Source organism: Schistocerca nitens, chromosome 1 (assembly GCF_023898315.1).
Source record: "Schistocerca nitens isolate TAMUIC-IGC-003100 chromosome 1, iqSchNite1.1, whole genome shotgun sequence".
In the NCBI taxonomy this organism is placed as follows: Eukaryota; Metazoa; Arthropoda; class Insecta; order Orthoptera; family Acrididae; genus Schistocerca; species Schistocerca nitens.
In genome coordinates this window covers 522,758,158-522,781,645 of record NC_064614.1, presented here as the reverse complement: position 1 = coordinate 522,781,645, position 23,488 = coordinate 522,758,158, and the positions used below count along the sequence as shown (strand labels likewise).

Genomic DNA, 23,488 nt, shown 5'->3' with positions numbered 1-23,488 from the left:
TGAGTTTCTATATTTAGTATTATGTGAACTCCACTGCTCTTCAGTACTGCTTCAAAACCCATCACTTTGTTGCAAATGCCATGGCATTTGTCGTTATGATTTTAATTGTCTTATCTCTGAGGGACTTTTTTTTTAAGTCTTATACTGATACTTTGAGGTCTCCAATAGCTATCATCATCCGGATTGGATGGAGAGTTACCTAAGCTAAAAAAACCTTGTGTGCATTCCACACACAAGCAATCAACTGGGAATAAGCCTCTGATGGGTAGTATGTTCTGACCCATTTAGGGTACCCTAAAGTTCTCAACCATATGTCACAGCCTAATCTTGTCACAGAACCCTCAAATTTTTGGTTCAAGCCTTCTACTCAGCTTAGTGTTGAAGGGCCAAAATCAGTTCTAGGGATGACGCTACTGATTGTTAGCTTCATTTGAAACTCCATGAGCTAGGCTGATCTTCTTCACCTTCTTAGCTATTCACTGAAATGAACCAAGTATGACCTCAAAACCCAGGTGACAGGCTTTGTTTATTCCAATACAGACTACAATTTGCAACTGGTTACACGTTGTTCCCCCAGTAGCTTCCAGAACAGCCTCTTCAGCATAATGAATGTGGTCCAAGACATATATGAGTGTAGGAGGTGACCCTTCCACTATTTTGCTGCCATTTCCCTAAGGGGTATCATTATCCATCACACATCACTGACACATTTGCAGTTTTGGTAGGAGACGGCATCTCAGTCTTTTTGGTTAGGGCCCTGAGTAATCACCTATCTCTTCCACTCCTGTACATGGTCCCAAGACATATCATTGACAAGTGGACAAGCGATAATAGATCCTGTGCTACCTGTATAGGAGACAGTATCCATAGAACAAGGTAGTACTTGAAATATCTTTGGTATATCTGGTATGTCACTATCTTTAGGTGACCCAACACACACATTTACAGCAGCTTCCAGTCACTTTGCAGCACTCAGAGCAACTTCCATCTGAAACTGCTACAGACTCATCTTGTGCTCAAGAATACCATTCATCAATCATCTTGGATGTTTCTGATGTGACTGAGATTGGACTACTGATAAGTGTATATGTATCATCAGCATGAATTGCAGATTTTAGAAGTGTTTTATGTTTTCTGATAGGCGAGTTGTGTCAATGAAGAACAGGAGTAGACCTAGTACTGTCAAGAACAGGAATAGTCCCACAATTGAATCCTGTGAGATACCTTGTATAACAAAACAATTCATGGCCAAACAGCCAGATTTCAAATGTTCCTTTGTGAAGAAAAACCCAGAAGAACTGCCACAGTTTAATTCCCATACCACTGAATAGATGAATGAAATAAGTATTAGTGTCAGTAGTGTTGAGAAACAGTGGAAACTGTTAAAACTGAACAAAGCTCCAGGTCCTTATGGAATCCCTGTCAGATTCTATTCTGAATTTGCTGCTGAGTTAGCCCCTCTTCTAACTACAATCTGTCATAGATTAATTGAATAAAAAATGGTACCCAGTTCTTGGAAAAAAGCACAGGTCACACCCATCTACAAGAAGGGTAGTAGAAGTGATCCAAAAAACTACCATCCAATATCCTTGGCATCAATTAGTTGTAGAGTCTTAGAACATATTCTGAGCGCAAGCATAATGAGGCATCTTGAACATAATGACCTCCTCAATGCCAACCAGCATGAATTCCAAAAACATCGATCATGTGAAACCCAACTTGCACTTTTCCCACATGACATACTGAAAGCTATAGATGAAGGCAATCAGATAGATGCAGTATTTCTTGATTTGCAAGAAACATTTGACTCAGTACCACATCTATGCTTATTGTCAAAGGTTCAATCATATGGGGTGTCAAGTGAAATTTTGGTAGAAAAGACATAGCATGTTATCTCAGATAGAGAGCCACCATCAGATGTAGAAGTAACTTTGGGTGTATTCCAGGGAAGAGTGTTGGGACCCTTGCTGTTCATGTTGTATATTAATGACCTTGGAGACAATATTAATAGTAACATCAGGCTTTCTGCAGATGATACAGTTGTATATGATTAAGTAGTATTTGAAAGAAGCGCATAAACATTCAATCAGATCTTGATAAGGTTTCAAAGTGGTGCAAAGATTGATAACTTGCTTTAAACGTTCGGAAATGTAAAATTGTGCACTTCATAAAAGGAAAAATTATAGTAATCTATTAGTATAATATCAATGAGTCACTGTTGAAATCAGCCAACTCAAACAAATACTTGTAAAGATATGAAATGGAATGATCACATAGTCTCAGTCATGGGTAAAACAGGTAGTAGGCTTCAGTTTATCGGTAAAATACTGGAGAAGTGCAGTCAGTCTATAAAGAAGGCCGCTTACAAATCACTGTGACTGATTCTAGAATATTGTTCAAGTGTGTAGGACATGTACCTTATAGGAATAACAGAGGATATTGAAAATATACAGAGAAAGGCAGCACAAATGGTCACAGGTTTATTTAATCCATTGGAGAATGCCACAGAGATACTGAAGGAACTGAACTCGAGGATCCATGAAGATAGACGAAAACTATCCCAAGAAAGCCTATTAACAAAGTTTGAAGAACTGACTTTAAATGGTAGGAATATACTACACTACCCTATGTTTTTCTCACATAGGGGTCATAAGAGTAAGATAGAATATGAACATAGAATAATTACTGCATGCACAGAGGCATTCAAACAATTATTCTTACCACACTCTGTATGTGAATGGAGCAGGAAGAAATCTTAATAACTGGTACAATGAGATGTACCCTCTGCCATGCACCTCATGGTAATTTGCAAAGTGTGGACGTAGATTTAGATTTAGAACATTATTTCAGCAAAAGAGCATGTTGCCATCATCCACTGCACCAATGGACCGACTGCCTTGGTGTTAGCATGCAGCATGTGTCTTTCCCTATGATCACTCTGACTCTGCTCTGTCCTCAGTTTCCACTCCGGGACACACGCTCAAGACATGTCCACTGGTACTCTATCTGCCCCCAAAATCAGTGAAGTTGTAACTGCAGGATACTTCCTTCTTCTTCTTAATAAAATAAAGTGCAGGTTCCCATGGCTTACTAAAGTTGCAGCCACAGTTACAATCAATCAGCCAATCCCCTACTTGAGTCTCTGTGGATTCTTTAATGACTAAGTCTCAGCATTTTGACATATTTGCCAGAACCTTAGTGTGGCCGTAATCCATTCCATTCCATAGACAGTGCTCTGCATTGGCAAACTTGTTAGGCAGTAGTACTTGGGTCAATTGCTGATTTTCATGGAAGTGATCTTTAACACTTCCCACCATCTGACGAAGTATGACATGTCACATTACCAGTTGATTTGTTAGACACTGCCAAGCGATGTACATGTAAATGTAAAAGTTGTATGGCATTATTGGCAGGGAAATCCCATAGGATGGATTCACCTAACAGAAAAGATGTTCTTCCTGCATGCATATGGCCACTTTTCTTCTGTATAAGTGAAAGGGTGTTGGATGTGTATTTGTGGAGTGTAGGTTAGTGTAATGGGTACATGTGAAGTATAATGTTAAGTTTGTTTTGTATGATGATGTTGAGAGAACACAAAGTGTGAAACTCAGTCCTGCCACATAACATACTTCTCTTAAATAACACCAAGGAGGCAACCAGGCTTAATGTCCCCATCTGACAGATGGATCACCATCAACAGTGTCATATTTCCTTATTTCAAGAGACTCTGTGGAGAGGTTTGAAATTTAATCCAGGATGTTGGCACAAAGGCTGATGATCAGGATACTAATGCTACCACCTTTCCTCCTCTTTCTGTCCAAAAATTGGCAGTGAAAGTTTCATCCACCACCAGGATTCTAACTGACACCTCATAGGCACTTGTTAGTCACCTCAGCTACAAAGGTGAGAGCACAAGTTTTAGCCTGTAGGCAGAAAACCGTCTTTACATGGCATTTCCTGTCAGTGCATCCTATGTTCCCAGATAATGCACCACTGTAGGAAGTAAATGCAATAGTTACATACTTCTCAGTTCCTGTTTTGTTTTTGCTGGTTGTATTGTCAATGTAGGTTGTAGATCTCACTGGAGCTGCCACTCCGTGTACCCTTTCTTATGAGGAACTGTCGCCAGATTTTCTAGTTTTTGGATGATACTGTTTCTGAAAGGGTATGTAGCCCTATGTACCAATGCTTTGCGTGCCAAATCAATATGTGTCTTCTTGCAGTATACAGTGTGGCTCATTGTACCATATGCTCTTCTTTTTAACAGGTCATTCAGAAAGAAGAGCATTCTAACCATTTCAACTTCCAGGGTAAAGTTGATGTTTGTATGTATGGAACTGAGATATGTAAGGAATTCATTCTCTCTGCTCACAGTAAACGTTGCCAAAAATAAATATGTCAACATAAAGAGATGCTTTAACAAGTTAGAGGTTGTCAAGACTTGTTTCTGGCCAATAAATCTGACAAACTGTCTGCCACAGAGCAGTAACTATTGGGAGTATATGTGCTGGATTATTATCACACTGACGTTCTGGCATAGATATCAAAATTCTGGTACTGAGTGATTAAAGAAGCCATCAAGATTCAAGTAAGGGATCAATCGGACAAACATTACTTCAGTTACAACCTTAGTGAGGTGTGGAAACCAGCACTTTGTTTTTTGTAAGAAGAAGGACACATTCTCAAATTACAACAAACTGATTTTGGGGACAGGCAGAGCACCAATTGACATGTCTCAAGCACACAAGACAGCATAGAGGAACAAGTCATAGGAATAGTCATGCTACATTAAGGCAGTGTCCCCTGAGGAGGACTGAACTTCATTAATTCCCACAATATTCTAACTTCAACCTATCCATTTCTCTTTTTAATTTTTTTAACCTATGTGCCCAATTAAGGGATCTAACATTACATACTGTGATCCGTAGAACACCAGTTTTGTTACTCCTGATGACGACATCATCCTGAGTAGCCCCCACCTGGAGATCTGAATGGGGGACTATTTTAACTCCAGAATATTTTACCTAAGAGGATGTCAGTACCAATTTTAATAATGTAAAATTTTGTTTTTCAAATATCATTTTCTGATCTACAAACTCAATATCCTTGTTGAGCTAACACAGAATAATTTTTGTTATTTAGCAATGCTAGGACTTCATTTATTAGGCATTCTCTATAGAGAATTCTTTTTGCAAGAAGAACTGAGCTGTTGTTCAATAAGTTCTGAAAAGTGGAACACTATTCTGGTTTAGAATGGTTTCGATAAATTGGAGGCATTTAATGAGGATCTGATATAGTTTCTGACAAAAATACTAGTTCAATACCTTTTCTTTAATATTGCTTTCTGTCTGACTTCAGTTTAATTATTGTCTTTGGATAAAAATGTCATTTCTGTTCATCTCATTACATATTTCAGTCAGTTACCTTCTGTACTATACTATAGGTTTCTCTCAGTGTATGTCTCAAGTTTCATTGAGCTATGTTACTTGGTAATAAAACATCATGTGAAAATTACTTTTGTCCTTAAGGTCTGGATACCAATTTGTATACGATAGGAGGAAAGCAGTTACTTTGAAAGGCAGCACTGCTCCCCCTCTTACACTACTCAGCTGCTGGTTTTTATACTTCATTTATTAAATTTATTGATTTTGAGAACACTTGTTTAGCACCCACTGCTTTGTTCATGCAGACTGCACAGATATTTTTTTTCTGTAATCAAATTTCTATGTTGTTATGTCCATTGCTCATGCATGAATCTACACACTGTGCAAACAGTGTATATAGTGTATGCAAACTAAGCTCAGTCAAGGTATTAAAATTTAATAAAAGAATTAGTGACCTTTACATGGCTGCCAGTCTTTAGATAATTAAAGTGTCCCAATGGATTTAACTCAGTTTCATGTAGTAAGTTAAAAAAAGAAAGAGACAAATCAGAGAAGTAGTTCTACAGTTATTTATGTCAGTCTCACAACTGGCACTGAATTTTCTCATGTCAAACAGATATTCCTGTAGGCCTACCTATTTAAATATAGCATCTATTTTGTCATCATTAATGATAGTTTGTGTAGTACTTATATCAAGAATAATTTTGTAAACATGTATAAGGCCCACTGAAAAATTAATGTATCAAACATCTGTTTCTTTTTCTATGCAATTCTGACAAAGTCAGTTAGTCGTGGTGATTGTTAATAGCTTAAAACTTGTTGTAGACAGTCTGCAACACTTTATAAGTGTTTCACACTAATTAAGGCCATAGAAGCTAGGTCGTTTCTGAATGTACTTCTAACCAAAAAGCAATTCTGATAGCTGGAGTTGAAGGTTGTCATTAATCCTGCCTTTTGAGTTCTTTTGGTGATATTTTCATTGAAACTTTCGTCCACTAACACATATTTCTTTATTTATAACTGAGAAGTGGAATAGCAGTTTTCATAGATTTAGCTTTAAAATACTTTAGTAGTTATTTAATAATGATTTATTTAATAAAAGACTTTCAGCCACTGTTCCACCTCCTTAGGGGTTTAATTTCTGAAAATTCTGGAACATGTGTCTTTTTGTTTCTGATCAACAAACCAAATACTAATTTCCAGAGTTAGCTTCAAAACTTCCTTAACAACAACATTTTCCAAAAACCCTTTCATCCCCTCTTTCATCCCCTTCACAGCACAATCTACCCTGCAACACCCTTACAGGCTTTTCAGACAATTTCTGGCCACCCTGTATGAGATCCCGCACAAGGGTGAGAAATCTTATACTGGACAGACGTGTCACACCATGGAAGAATGTTGTGTTGAACACCATTCATATACATCCCTGGGCCATCTTGATATATCAGCAGAGCATTGCCTGTACATGGGACATTGCATTTTTACAAGATAACTGAATTTTTTTCTGCAGCATCATTATTCTAGGTCCATATGGTGGACAATCTTATCAACAGGAATGTGGGATTTCAATTAATTGCAAGCACCGCCTGGAATCCAACACTGGCTGCCATTAGATTACAACAGGAGAAGAAAGGGCCTTCAATTTATGACTTGGTGTATTACACTGCAGAGAGTTAATTTATCTTTCAACCACAGGAGCACCCAACAGCACATTATGTATGCATGGAATGCTTCTCTTCAGATCCTTGTAGGGGATGCTGTGAGTGCCACTTCCATTCGATTGTGAGCAGCTTCCTGAACATGCGTAATTCCTGTTCCTGACCTGAATTTCAATTATGCTACTTGTTTATCACCAGCCTTTCTTGCAGCTATAATGATACCAACCACCAACACCTGAAGATGTTGAAAAGTTGTTTCAATGAAATATTGTGGGACTTGCACAGTATTATCTGGCAGCAAACACAAGAAGTGTATTTGCATCAGACCCACTGGGAAAGTCAGAAAAGTCACAGAAGATGATTGCTGTAACATGTAGATGGGCAGGCTGCTTTCATGACTTAAGATTTATAATATTTTATACACGAACAAAACATCATAAATAATCATTGTTGAGTTGATTTACAATGTTTGCAATGGAATATTTATATTTTGTTTGTGCTGTTCTCTATTTTGACTCATATTTGGGAGGAGTGGAACTTAAACCTTTTTCCAGGCATCCAGATTTAAGTTTTCCATGTTTCTTCTAAATTAACTAAATAATGTGAGTTTCATGATGACACCCTGAAAAGGCAACGACCATTTCATTCTTCACGCTACTCTAGTACATGCTTGTGCTTCACCTCTGAGTCGTGAGAATATTAAAATCTACTATTTCTTCTTTGTTCTCTGCCACATGAGGTCGAAGAAAAGTCTGGTGTTTTATAGCATATCAGCTTGTGCAGATAAATAAAGTTGGGTGTAATATTCATAAACGTGTTTCCCTCCAAAATGATGATTAAAAACAAACTCAGCAGTGGTTGCAGTGTCCTTATTTGTATGAAATGTAACAAATTTACTCATTTTGATTTCAAAAAAGGTTCAAAATGTCTTTTATCTTGTTCTAACCATGCTGCTCTATCCTCATGCACTTAGAATTTACCAAAGTATCTCTATAGCTGGCAGTGATTGACATCTTTACCAGATTTGGTCAACCATCTAATCTCTTACTGCAGGACACAGTTGACTCTTTAATATGTCTCAGTATATCTCCACAAAAAATCATTAATTCAAATGAAGCCCCTCTCCCAGTCCACTGACTAGGAAAAATTTTATTTGAATTATGAAGAACAAATGACCCAATAGTACTTTGTTCTCTTGTTCTTTTGCAACAGTTTCCAAATGAAAATATTCTTTGTGATTTTGGAGTAAATAAACTTCTTTTGGGAAAATATAAGAAACTGTGTTTACTAAAATAGCAAGTATACTAATTTTTTTTCACTACAACATAAAAAATATTTAAGCACATCCATTATACAACAAAAATTTTGACTCTTTCATTATCGCTATTCAGTCTGTCAATTCCATGGGGATTATAATAATGATATTATCAAATTAATGCAAGATACTAAAGAGGAAGGTCTTATGGTGGAAAGCATAAATGTATAGCAGTCTTTTTGTTGTGCCTGTCTGTGACTCAATGTCTCCTCTATATCGAAAGAAGCTATCTGTCCTTTTCACAATGTTGTCATTATTCCATCCTGGATTTTCCATTCTTTCAAAGTTTAAAATGTTTTCAGAGCTCTGTTCAATTAAATTAATTTTGTGCTATTTGTCTATTTAAAACTCTGAATTTAGCCTCATTTTCTTAAGTTTCCTGCAGATTCTAGGCATTCCTTGGTGTTTTAGGATTTGTAGCCAGATGAGGTTGACAACTTGCCATGATATTTCAGGCTGCAACCTTTCTGCTATCTTCAGGTGAGTGTTTTAGACTGGAGATTGCTAATGCACATAATTAATGTTATGCCAAAAATTGCTGCAGAGATGCATGTACATAGTAACCATCACACAACCCCTTTCAGTGGATTTTGGTTCCTCTTTGAATATTGCCCCATCTGTGGTGTGCAGGTGCATGTGTGATATTACATGCGGCCTCTCTGTCAGAATGTGGACTTGCACAGCTAAAATTCAGATGTCCACTTAATAAAGTTAATTGTTGCTAAGCATGTCATTAGGCATAAAATATTTTCTTTCTGAAGATACTAAAGAAAATGTTGGGTTCCAGGGCTTATTCAGCTGAAAGGCACCATCATGATTAATAAGATCTTCTGCCAAATGTATTTATAGAGATTTCTTAAGACTTGAAGACCATGAAGATCTTGTAGGGGCCAAGATTTCCACAGCAGAATAATCCATAGAATGACCTGTGGAGATACAATGCTCAGCAGTGGCTGATGTACTGGATTGTGAAAAGTGAGTGTGGTGATCATGTTCAGCACACTTTTCAAGTACTGTGGGTTTGGTCTTATCATCGTAGCCTTTGCCACACTAGCAAGGTATTCTGTAGATTTCAGCGTTCTGTAATCTGAGCCGAGAAGAATGCTAGTGTTCATATATGGCCAGACAATTACTTTAAAATAATGTTTTCTTAGGATTCTAAATAATTTTGATAAAATATTGCCAAAATATGGGAGGAATGCCCTAGACTTAAACAGCTCCTTCTCCTCTTGATCTCGTGAGTGGTCATGTCTCTTCCTCCGTAAAGCTGTGCTAACCTGATATGAGAATTTCCTACATCTTTGAACACACTTTGTACATGTTTCAGCTCCTTTGCAAGGCTGTCTCTATCATTCACATGTACCAGTGCATCAAGGATGCCCTTAGTTGGTAATGCCTGCAAATACAGACTTGTACATGTGGCATCCCGAAATGGTGAACAGCCATCCTTCTCCATTTCCTTTGTAAATTGGATATTCTCTTGAGTTGAATTCAGATGCTACAAAAATCATGAAACTTCTTCTTCACCATGAAAACACACTACAAAAGTATCATCAACATATTGCCAGAAGACTTTTGGTTTCAGCTCTGCCAAATCAAGTGCTCTCTCCTCAAAGTTTTCAAAAATAAAAGTTGGCTACCTGAAGTGTAAGAGGAGTGCCCATGACAAAACTGTCAATTTTCTGAAGACATTCATTGTTGGATAAAAAATAGATTGAGGAAAGGGCATAATGAAATGGCATTGTTATATCGACTTTGAACTTACTGCTGATGACTGACAATGAATCCATGAGTGAAGAGTGAGGTGACATCAAAACTTGGTAAAAAGTCTGATTCATTGTGTCATAGTGATTTCAGTCTTTTGACAGTCACCAGAGTTGTGAATATAGTGCAATCATTTTCCCACAGAAGGTCTCAGTAAAGAAGTAAGATGTCTAGCTAAGTCATATGTCACAGTGATGATATGGCTCAAAATAGGATGCAATTGTGGACCTTCTCTGTGAATTTTTCGGAGATCACATAAACTTGATGAAACCAAGCAGTTATGGCTTAATCGTTTTGGAACTACTTGTAGAAGAGAAGAAGAATTCAACAATTCTGACATTTTTCTTTTACTCTCCCTGCTGGGTCTTTATCAGTTTCCCAGCACATCGATTCACTCAACAAGCTATAAATCTTCTGGTCATATATTTCATACAGCAACATCACAGTGGCAATTCCCTTATCCACTGAAAGGTCAACAGTGTGAGGATCTTATCATTAATTGTGCAGTGTGGCCCTTCCCATGGAGAAAATTTTACTCTTCTGACGCAGAGATCTCTAAAGTGTGAGACACGTTTCACACCATATTTCACCTGCTATGTCACTGGGAAGAGATCTAACAGCTTCTTCAACAGCACTAAATAAAACTAATTAAAGATAAGGTTCTAGATATAGGTGTGATGTTCAAGCCTTTCCCAAGCACTGTCAGCAACACGTTATTCGAAACCTTATCCATAAAATAGACCACAGGGCATCAAAAAGCATTGGTGACATTACTGACAGGTGGGTGTCTTGAAGCAGACTCATTATGGACACAGTCTGACTTGGTCCAGATCACACCATTGTCCCATTCCCATAATAGGGATGGGAGATTGGATGCAACCTCCACGTAAAGATAAAACAGCTGTTTTGAAATGGCATTCCATTCATGGTGTGCAAAATGAGTGTTCTCCTTATTATGCAACAGCCCCCCCGAGATCATTATGAACTGTCCAATACTACCTTTCTTATATGAATCTGTGTATTTATCGTATGATTCAGTGCTTCCTAGGGCCTTTTATGGGTACTTTTACAGGTATTGTTCTTTGTAAATACATGTAGAATATTCTGGAATGACGTAAAACCTCGTGATTGTTAATAGATTGTTGTCATTAACAAAGATATGTACATATGCCAAATTAAATATCAGATCATTAAATAAAAGTAATAAATAACTAATGACTCTAACTACCATAATTGCAATTCGTCAATTTGCTAACACAAAAACCTCATCATGATTCAAACGAAAACAACAGTCATTGTCCAGTGATGTTTCATTCATTATTCATTTTTATGTAATTCATTGTAAGTAATGATGCTTATAAATTACACAGATATGAACCTCTTGCTAGTTACACCACCCAAATTTACAAAATTCTGGTATTTGAGAAAACATTTGTGTATTTAATTTATGTAATCTGGTGAAGCACGGTGTGTATACTTTGAATAAATGTTAGCAGTAAAATCCATACCGTCACTAATTACAAAATTAAAGTTAAATCAAAATAATTGTTGAAATCAGATTGTGAATTAATTTTCACACATAAAAGCAAGTTGATGATAAAAATATTATGTTATTTGACATAATATTTTATAACCTGTACAAATGTAACAGCAATTAGTTCATATTAAATTGTTCTTAATTGTAAGTTATATTTTGTAAGAAATTAACATTGGTAGTGATTGTTAAAATTGTATTTAAAGCGATGCAGTGAGGCTGCGCAGGCAGTCAGTCAAATTTTGTTTACTTTTTGAGCCAGTGCATTTCAGTTCGGCTTAGCTCAGTTTTGTCAGTTGTTTAGCACTTATGTCAGTTCTGTCAATCAGCTGATGTCAATAAGTAATTTGTCAAGTTTGAAATTTTTGTGATGTTCTCATTATTTGCAGCATCCACAACATCGATGAACCACAGGCCAATGCAAGTTAAGTAGTAACATTTAAAAGATCATTTCATTCTTCATGAGCACTAGGCTTACCTAATTTGTGATAAACTTCATAGCAGTGGTCTTGACAAAATGTGTCACTCTGGTAAACTTTTAACTGAGGCCATTGTTCCACCACTTCAGTAAAAAACCCAAAGAACTTTTAACAGTCACGCTCATTTATTGCACAACTTGTACAACCTCTTGATGTGTGATGCTATCTTCTCTGCAAAGAGAATTCCATGATATTTCTGAACTGCAGCTTTATGAGGTCAATATTTTGGCTGTCAACCAATCAGCCATCTTCAGGTGAGTGTTTTAGACTAGAGACTGCTAGTGCACATCACTAATTTTGATGTGTTTTTATTTATTTTTATTTTTTTTATTTATTTATTTATTGTTCCATGGGACCACATTTAGGAGAAGTCTCCATGGTCATGGAACGAGTCAATACATGAAATTATAACACGATTGTAGAAACAGAATGAAATGAAATATAAGAAACATATTCAGGCGACAAGCCGTTAGTTTAAATAAAGAAAATCAAGAATGTAACACTGGAATTTGTTTAATTTTTTAGCTCTTCCAGGAGCTCCTCGACAGAATAGAAGGAGTGAGCCATGAGGAAACTCTTCAGTTTAGACTTAAAAGTGTTTGGGCTACTGCTAAGGTTTTTGAGTTCTTGAGGTAGCTTACTGAAAATGGATGCAGCAGAATACTGCACTCCTTTCTGCACAAGAGTCAAGGAAGTGCATTCCACATGCAGATTTGATTTCTGCCTAGTATTAACTGAGTGAAAGCTGCTAACTCTTGGGAATAAGCTAATATTGCTAACAACAAACGACATTAAAGAAAATACATACTGTGAGGGCAATGTCAAAATTCCCAGACTATTGAATAGGGGTCGACAAGAGGTTTTCGAACTTACACCATACATAGCTCGAACAGCCCATTTTTGAGCCAAAAATACCCTTTTTGAATCAGAAGAATTACCCCAAAAAATAATACCATATGACATAAGCGTATGAAAATATGCGAAGTATACTACTTTTCGTGTTGAAATGTCACTTATTTCAGATACTGTTCTAATGGTAAATAAAGCAGCATTTAGTTTCTGAACAAGATCCTGAACATGGGCTTTCCACAACAACTTACTATCTATCCATACGCCTAGGAACTTGAACTGTTCCGTCTCGCTTATAACATGCCCATTCTGTCTGATTAAAATGTCAGTTCTTGTTGAATTGTGAGTTAGAAACTGTAAAAACTGAGTCTTACTGTGATTTAGCATCAAATTATTTTCCACAAGCCACGAACTTATATCATTAACTACATTATTTGATAATGTTTCAATATTACACACAAGATCCTTCACTACCAAGGTGGTGTCATCAGCAAACAGAAATATTTTTGAATCACCTGTAATACTAGAAGGCATATCATTTATATAAATAAGAAACAGCAGTGGCCCCAGCACCGACCCTTGGGGAACGCCCCATTTAACAGTGCCCCATTGGGACTGAACATCATTACCACTCTCAATATTGCGGAGGATTACCTTCTGCTTTCTGTTCTTAAAGTAGGAGGCGAACCAATTGTAAGCTACTCCCCTTACTCCATAATGTTCCAACTTCTGCAGTAATATTTTGTGGTCAACACAGTCAAAAGCCTTCGTTAAATCAAAGAAAACACCTAACGTTCGCAACCTTTTATTTAATCCGTCCAAAACCTCACAGAGAAAAGAGACTATAGCATTTTCAGTTGTTAAGCCATTTCTAAAACCAAACTGTACATTTGACAGCAAATTATGTGAATTTAAATGCTGCAGTAACCTTGTATATACAACCTTCTCGATAACTTTAGCAAACACCGATGGCATAGAAATAGGTCTATAATTGTCAACATTATCCCTGTCTCCCTTTTTATAAAGTGGCTTCACTACCGAGTACTTTAATCGGTCAGGAAACCGACCACTCCTAAAGGAAAAGTTACAGATATGGCTAAGTACTGAGCTAACATACGTGGAACAATACTTCAGTATTCTGCTAGATACCCCGTCATATCCATGAGAGTTCTTGGTCTTTAGTGATTTAATTATTAACTCAATCTCCCTCTTGTCAGTATCATGGAGGAGCATTTCAGGTAACAGTCTCGGAACACTTTTTTCTAAGAGCGCTATATGATTCCCTGTTGGGACTAGGTTTCTATTTAGTTCACCTGCTATATTCAGAAAGTGATTATTAAGTACTGTACATATATGCGACTTATCAGTAACACGGACATCCCCACTACGCACTGATTCTATATTCTCGACCTGTCTCTGCAGACCAGCCACTTCCTTTACGACTGACCATATGGTTTTAATTTTATCCTGAGACTTAGCTATTCTATCTGCATACCACATACTTTTTGCCTTCCTAATAACTTTTTTAAGCACCTTACAATACTGTTTGTAATGGGCTGCTGCATTTAGATTGTGACTGTTTCTAACGTTTTGATATAATTGCCACTTTGTTCTACAAGATATTCTTATCCCTTTAGTCAGCCACCCAGGCTGCCTGTTTGTGCTAGTACCCTGTTTTGAACGTTCTAACAGAAAGCAACTTTCAAAGAGCACGAGAAAAGTCTTGAGGAAAGCATTATATTTATCGTCTCCTATATCAGCACTATAAACATCTTGCCACTCTTGTTACTTGATAAGGTTTACAAAAGTCTGTACAGCAACTGGATCAGCTTTCCTAAAAAGTTGGTAACTATATTTAACATGTGTTGCAGCACAAAAATCTTTTAGACTTAAAATTTGTGCATCATGATCTGAAAGGCCATTCACCTTTTTGCTAACAGAATGCCCTTCTAATAATGACGAATGAACAAAAATATTGTCTATGGTTGTTCTACTGTTCCCTTGCACTCTCGTTGGAAAGAATACGGTTTGCATAAGATTATATGAATTAAGGAGGTCTACCAGCATCCTTTTCCTTGCACAATCACTTATACAATTAATATTGAAGTCACCACATATAACTAACTTTTTGTATTTCCTATAAAGTGAATCAAGAACCTCCTCTAGCTTTAGCAAAAATGTTGTGAAATCGGAGTCTGGGGATCTATAAATAACAACAGTAAGAAGTTTAGATCCACTAAATTTAACCACACCTGCACAACATTCAAACACCTTTTCAGTGCAGTACTTTGAAACATCAATTGACTCAAATGGGATACCGTTTTTCACATACATGGCTACTCCCCCACACCGCAAAGAGCTCCTAGAAAAGCTGCCAGCCAACCTGTATCCTGGTAAAGGAAGCCTCTGAATTATCTCCTTATTTAAGAAGTGTTCAGATATACCAATAATTTCAGAGTCAACATCTATAAGCAGTTCACTAACTTTATCTCTAATACCTTGTATATTTTGATGAAATATACTAATTCCGTCATTAATCGGATACCCAAGCTTTGTAGAAAGTGGTTTCTTTGTTAGAGAGACTTCCCTTAAGCAGGAATACCTATCAGCTGATTTCAATCTAAAAAAGGTACAGCTCTAACACCCACAACTACCGGAATTTTCCCATGAGTGATCCCACCACCCCCACCTATGCTGTCACCTATAAGTTTTGCCAACCTCCCCTTCCCATACCTGTTGAGGTGTAGGCCATGTCTAGTGAAACCCGTCCTGCCGATAGACTCCACCGACACCACTGAAATGTGACTCATGCCTTCTGTCATCAGCGCACCCCCAAGTCTCATGTTATTACGCCTGACGGCTGTATTAAGATGAGGCCGATCGTGACGCTGAAACAGTTCCACGAAATGCACATTCGTGTTGCCAGTCTGAGTGGCTATCTTTTCCAGGTCACCATCTATGTCATACTCCCCATCCCTATCAATACTATTACCAGCCCCACCCACAATCACTACCTGATCCTCTTTAGTAAAATCCCTACATAAACCCCCTATGTTAAAAGTCACCTGAGCCAATCCTGCATTAGGCTTCACAATGCTGGTGACCTGGTACTCACTCCCCAAAACTTCCTGCAACTGCTGGCCTACACCTCTACCATGAGAACTACCTAACAGCAGAACCTTCTTCTTTCTCTTAGACTTTGCAACTGAAGTGCCTTAACAGTGGCCTCACTATAAATTTTTCCACAGTGACACATTTTATCAAAACCACTGTGAAGTTTATCACATGTATGGTAAGCCTAGCACTCATGAAGGAGAGAATTCGTTTTACTTGCCATGAACTGAACATCATTCCAAAATAGCTGTTTTATCTGCACATGGTGATTGCATCAAATCTCCCATCCCTTTCATGGGTGAGGCTCAGCAGTGTGACATGGGCCAAGTTAGATTGTTATCATAGTGATTCTGCTTCAAGACAATCAGCTAAGTTCACACACCTGTCAGCAATGTCACAGCAAGTACATGCTTTTTCAAGCTCAGTGGTCAATTTTACAGGTAAGATTTTGGACAATGTGACATTGTCAGTGCTTGGGAAAGCCATGAACCTTGCACTTACACCTAAAACCTTGTCCTTAGCTGATTTGATTAGTGTTGTTGAAGAAACTATCAGACCTCTTCCAAGTGATGCAGAAGAAGAACTAAGGCATGAAACATCATATGAGAGCTCTGCATTACAAGAGCAATATTTCCTCCATGGAAAGGATTGAACTATGCAAGGAGTGGGAATATGCTCATGTGGTGGCTCTTCCAGCAGCAAAGGAAATGTCATTGTGCTGTTACTGCATGAGGTCTACAACAAGAAGATTTATAGCTTGATGAGTGAACTAACGTACTGGAAGACTGATAAAGATTTCACACAGAGAGCAGAAAAGAAAATGTCAGCATTGTTGAATTCTTCTTCTCTTTTGCAAGAAGTTGTGAAAAAATTTTGCCATCACAGTTCTTTTCCACCAAGGTTATATGATCTCCCAAAAATTTACAAAGTAGTGCACCATTACAGCCTACTGTGAGCAATATCGGCTTTTGACATATGACTTAGCTACACATCTCGCTTCATTACTGAGACCTTCTGTGGGAAAATGCTCACATTGTATTCACAGCTCTGATGATTTTAATCAGGAGGCTGTAGTCACTATGACTCAATGAATATTTATGGTCACTCATTAGCAGTAAGTTCAGAGCTGACAGAACAGTGCTGTCTCATCATGTCTTTTCCTCAATCTACTTTTTATTTAACAATTAATATTTTTAGCAAATTGATGGTGTTGTCATGGGCAGTCCTCTCTCTCTTCTGGTAGACTTTAAAGAGAGGACATGTGATTCAGCAGAGCTTAAACCAAAAGTCATCTGGCGATAATCAAACAATGGAAAATCCAGGATGGAATGTAGAGTTGCCTGAGACTGCAGTCATGAGTGTGAGAGTTGCTTTAGCGTGTGTGTGTGTGTGTGTGTGTGTGTGTGTGTGTTGCTGATTAAGGCCTTAATGGCTGAAAGCTTTAATTGTGAGAGTCTTTTTTGTAGTGCTTATCTGTGACATCTTCAGCATATGGTGAGTAGAAACTTTCCTTTTCATAATATTGTCTACTGGTGATATGTTGATGATACTTTTGTAGTATGGTCCCATGGTGAAGAAGATGTGTCACAGTTTTTATAGCACCTGATTTCAGTCCATGAGAAAATTCAATTTATGATGGAAGTAGAGAAGGGTGGCTGTCTGTCGTTCCCGGACATCTAGGTTGGTTAGTTGGAAAGTGAAAGGTTCACTGGCGCATACCATTTACCATAAGGCCACACATACAGATCTGTATTTGAAGGCATCTTATTGTCATCACTTTTGACCAGCTATGGGCATCATTTGAACATTGGTGCTGTGGGCACATGTTGTGCCTGATACAGAGGGCCTTGCAAAGGAATTGGAAATCTGTGTTAAAATATAATGGATATTCTCTACATCACATTAGTACAGCTTCAAGGAGGAAGAAACTTGACCAATAATAATATCAAGAGGACAAGCAGCCATTCCTCTTATATGTCAGCAATATTTCACCAAAATTAGTTAGAATCCTAAAAAAAGATTATATTTAAGTTATCTTGCAGCCACTTACAAAGACTTGTGTTCTTCTTTGTGCAGTAAAGGATGATCTGAGATTATGGAAGGCTGGATCTACAGAATATCCTGCAGTGTGGCAAATCATTTTGAGTCAGCACCACATCTACGCCAATTGTCAAAAGTTCGATCGTATGGGGTATCAAGTGAGGACTTCTTGGTAGGGAGGATACAGCATGTTATCTTGGATGGAGAGTCATTGGCAGATGTAGAAGTAACTTTGGGTGTACTCCAGGGAAGTGTGTTGGGACCCTTGCTTTTCATGTTGTATATTAATGATATTGCAGACAATATTAATAGTAGCTTCGGACTTACTGCAGATGATACAGTTGTATATAATGAAATAGTATTTGAAAGAAGCTGCATAAACATTGTCAGATCTTGATAAGATTTCAAAGTGGTGCAAATATTGGTAACTTGCTTTAAATGTTCAGAAATGAAAAATTGTGCACTTCGCAAAATGAAAAAAACATAGTATCCTATGACTATAATATCAATGAGTCACTGTTGGAATCACCCAACTCATACAAATACCTGGATGTAACACTCTGTATGGATATGAAATTGAATGATCACATAGGATCAGTCAAGGGTAAAGCAGGTGGTAGATTTCAGTTTATTGGAAGAATACTGTGGAACTGTAGTCAGTCTACAAAGGAGATTGCCTACAAATCACTTGTGCGATTGAATCTAGAATATTGCTCAGGTATATGGGTCACGTACCAAATAGGACTAACAGAGGATATTGAATGTATACAGAGAAGAGCAGCACAAATGGTCACAGATTTGTTAAACCAATGGGAGAATGTCACAGAGATACTGAAGGAACTGAAGTTGAGGACTCTTGAAGATAGACACAAACTATGCTGAGAAAGTCTATTAAAAATGTTTCAAGAACTGGTTTTAAATGGTGTCTCTAGAAATATACTACAATCCCGTATCTATCGCTCACATAGGGATTGTGAGAATAAGATTAGAATAATTACTGCACACACAGAAGCATTCAAACAATCATTCTTGTTGTGCCCTATATATTAGTGAAACAGGAAGAAACCTTAATAACTGGTACAATGGGACATACCATCTGCCATGCACTCCACAGTGGTTTGTAGAGTATAGATGTAGATTAGATGTAGATCCTACAGTGGTCAGACTGCACACACATGTACATGAAAGTTGCACTGATCGCAATTGCCACACTTGCCTTCCACTGCTGACAACTGTATCTCCACAGGACATTCTATGGTTTATTCTGCTGTGGAAATCTGTGCCCTTATGAGATCCTTCTGGAAATCAATTATTAAGGAATCTATTGAAATCCATTTGGCAGAAGATCTTATTAATGGCGATTTCAGCTTTTGATTGGGTAAGCCATGAGACTTGGTGATTTCTTTAATATCTGTGGAAGAAAAATATTTTATGCCTAATACCACATCTAGTGAAAATTAATTTTATTAATTTGCCATCTGAATTTTAACTCCACAAGATCGCATTTTGACAGAGGTCGTGCCTGTAATATCACCTCAACCCATGTCTGCTGCCGGTAGCTGAGTGGTTAGCGCAACACAGTGTCAATCCTAAGGGCCACAGGTTCAATTCCCGGCTGGGTCAGAGATTTTCTCCTCTCAGGGACTGGGTGTTGTGTTGTCCTAATCATCATTATTTCATTCCCATCAACACACAAGTTGCCGAAGTGGTGTCAAATTGAAAGACTTGCACCTGGCGAACGGTTTACCCGATGGGAGGCCCTAGTCACATGACATTTATATTTACCTTTACCCATGTGCCTGCACACAATAAATGGAGCCATATTTGAAAAAGGACACTAAACTCAACAGAGGGGGAGTGGGGTGTCATGTTGCAGCGCGTGCCAATGTGATTGTGTCTCTGTGACAATTTTTTGTTAAAGTTAGCTACATTCACTTTAATCTTCAGTCTAAAACTCTCACCTGAAAATGGCTGAATGGTTGTCAGCTGAAATATTGTGTCAAGATGTCAACATCATCTACCTGCTATCCAGAAACATCATTGAATACTCTTTACACTGGGAAAACTTCAAGAATCATGACAGATTCCTTACAGTGTGATATTCAGCATGGAATTTGTCCCTCAGTTTCTTAAAGTCATTTTAAAAATGAAAATACATTGGATGTGCTGTTTTGATAAAAAGTACTGTTTTAGAAGACCTGAGACTATCAGTTTATAGAAAAAGTACTGTCAGTTGTTTTGCATTTCTTACACGCAGGAAGTAAAACCTGAGTAAAAATTTTTTATTATGTACTTATGCCTCACTTCAGACAAAAGAACTTTATTTTGTTAATATTTTAATATTTTAATCTTATACTTGCAATTTAAAAGTGCCCATCTTTCTACTCCGACATAGTTAACTGTAGCCTTCAGTTCCAACAACCAGAGCAGAGATGTATTTACATTGCGAACATTTCTCTTGGGCTGTTAAGCTGTACTTTGTTCAGTTACTATGTGGTATATTCAGGTGTATAGGGATTAATTTGATTATGTAATTTTGTTTCCTAGCATTTTACTATTCTCTTTTTTCTTCATTTTTAAACAGACTGTATAATGACTTGTTAAGAAATTGAAACCATTTTGGTGATCTGAAATTGAAATTGAAATTTCTCAAGGATCATCTTCCAATATTGATATGGCTAACAATACAAAATTTTCCAACAGTTACTTCACTAACCACTTGTTTTAAATAATATGTCAACTAATAATATATGAATGCTGCTAATGTTCTATGTAACAGCTCCCATATTTAATTGTAGATATATGGAGAGAATTCTAAATAATGAGATCATTATAATTGTGAGATGTGATTGTAAAATGTAATCGTGTGACTCACAAGTATTTATAATGATTGAGAAACACCACCTGGATCACTATTTCTTTTATTAAGGATAACCAATTTCAATTGGACCAGCTGACCATCTTTAGATCTGGTGCTGCAAGGTTTGTAAGAAGGACTCTTATCACTACTGACAAACTTCACTTTGCATACCAGATCTAAAGATGATCCAATAGTCAGATCAAAACTGGTCATTATTATCATATTAAAAGAAATAGTGTTCCAAACAGTTGTTTTTGTTCACTATAACAACTGCGATCACAGTTTACTGAGGCAGGGCATCAATTATGTCACACATATTTAATATTAATTTTCTATAAAATACAAACCAACTCATATAACAGCTCATGAAAGTTATATCTGGGCATATCTCTGCTAAAATGAACATTTGTATCTGTCTAAAAGAAACACATCACATTCAACTACAAAACATTGTGAAGACAAGTGAAAGAGTATACCTGGTGGAAATCTGTGTGGTTTGAAGGTATCAAAATATATTAAAACTGCTAATGCAATAACTATCCCCAAGTAAATTATGTACATCGCTGCTCCTTCTGAACAGAACTGAATTAGTTTCTTGAGTGAACAAACATATAAGAGGTCTCCACAAGTGAGATGTAATGAAAAACACACTGTTCTTTGAGTTGACTTGTTATATCTGTCATGTGGAAATATGTGGTAAGTATTCCTGTCAGAACTCTTCTGTAAACAGAAAAGCATTTGCAGATGACCCCATATCTTAAAGGTCATCAGAGTTTCATGAATGCAGGGATAACTATTTGTCATTCAGTAGATAAGACAGTCCATGAATTATTAAAAATTAGTGCCTCCTCTATACAGATTTCTTTTGAAGTAGTTAGCAAGCAACCTGTCACATACTGTGACATTCTAAGACACATTTTAAAAGGAACTGTGTTATCTGGTAGTGAATGGTATCTTTGTATTACAGAGGGACTGATGGGTCAAACAATAAATAATTATAATACATGAGTGGTTCAATAATATTTATTTATCAAAATGTTTATGATTACATGTCTATTTTCAGCATATCTTTGTATATTATTTGTGTCATTTAACATGGATATTTTTAGTATGTATTCATGTTTTCTAATATGACAAGCCAAACATATAAAAATTATTTATTCATTCATCTTCAAGTTTTTCCATGTCTCTGATATCATGAATAATTTCAATAAGTACCAGAAAATGAACAAAAAACTATCTGAAATTCTTACTTTCCTTACTGATGTAGTTAACTGGTATTAACTTTTAGTCTTGTTGTGAAACTAAAGTATATTTCCAAGTATGAGTAAGGGCAGAATATTTTTTGCAGCTTCTCGATAACTGAGTGTTGTCTCCAGGACGAGGTACATTTGTTGATCAGAAGCAAACAATGCCTAAATATTTCTGTTTTCCTCATAACAAACAAAAATTACTCTGGGGCACTGGTCTGAAAGAAAATATTTTTTGTTTGTATATAAACGTTCACCCAAGTCTGTAACTGAGATTGCTATTGCATGCTTCTTAGATGGTGCTTGACTCAGAGATAACCCGGTTTGAATCCTGGTGATGGAAAATTTTCACCACCAATATTTGGCCAGCAAGAGGAGGACAGATAATGGTGTGTAAAGTTTCTGGTGTCCAGTCTTTGCACCAGTGCGCTGGATTAGATTCCAAACCTCTCAATAGTATCGCACAAAGTGACGGCATGTGATGCTATTGTTGGCAATCCGTCCATTGGATGGGGACATTATGCTTGATGACTCCCTTGGTGTTGTTTGATAGGAATAGGCTATGTAATAGCAGTGGGTTCCACCCCCACCCCCACCCCCCTTTCTCTTCATCCACAACAGTACTCCAACACAACACTGTACAATCACTCATCACAGTCACACATATGACACAGATGCATGCTTGACAATTCATAGCAGCTCGGAGGAAGGCAATGGCAAGCCACATCTGCTATGACATTGCCTTGACAGTGATGCAATGTTGCTAGATCTGCTCCCCTACATTCAAAGTCCCAGAGTATGGGACTATTTTGACTTTGATATAAACACACCATAAAAATTTGGTGAGAATTCTAAATATATCTACATCTGTACTCTGCAAGCCACTTTGCATTTTGTAGTAGAGATATTTTGTGTACCACTGTCACTTCCCTTCTTTCCTACTCCAGTCACAAATGGTTTGCAGGAATAATGATTGCCATGAAGCCTCTGTGAGAGTCTGAATCTCAAATTTCTCATGAAATAATGCTGGGACAAAATTTCCTATGAATAATCATACAACTTCTATTCAGCTTTTTGTGAAAATGTTGCCACCCATACTTCCTTGGGCCCAGCACTGTCAACACCAGTGTCTGCTTTACAGACCATGGAATATAGACACCACCGCCTTGCCCCAAATACCAGTTTCTCTCATTTGTGTAGATAGTAATTGTCCTTGCAGTACACCCTTTAATTCTGTAATA

At 37.3% G+C, this 23,488-nt stretch overlaps 1 protein-coding gene across 1 annotated transcript in view; it reads right to left on the bottom strand.

The window, feature by feature from the left end:
• The window catches only part of LOC126236278 (methyl farnesoate epoxidase-like), a 141,142-nt gene extending 119,584 nt beyond the window's left edge, over window positions 1-21,558 (bottom strand). Inside the window, exon 1 of the mRNA XM_049945443.1 lies at window positions 21,474-21,558. Within this exon, the coding sequence (XP_049801400.1) occupies window positions 21,474-21,558 (85 nt within the window). The remainder of the gene's footprint in view (window positions 1-21,473) is intronic.
• Between the last annotated feature and the right edge of the window lie 1,930 nt (window positions 21,559-23,488).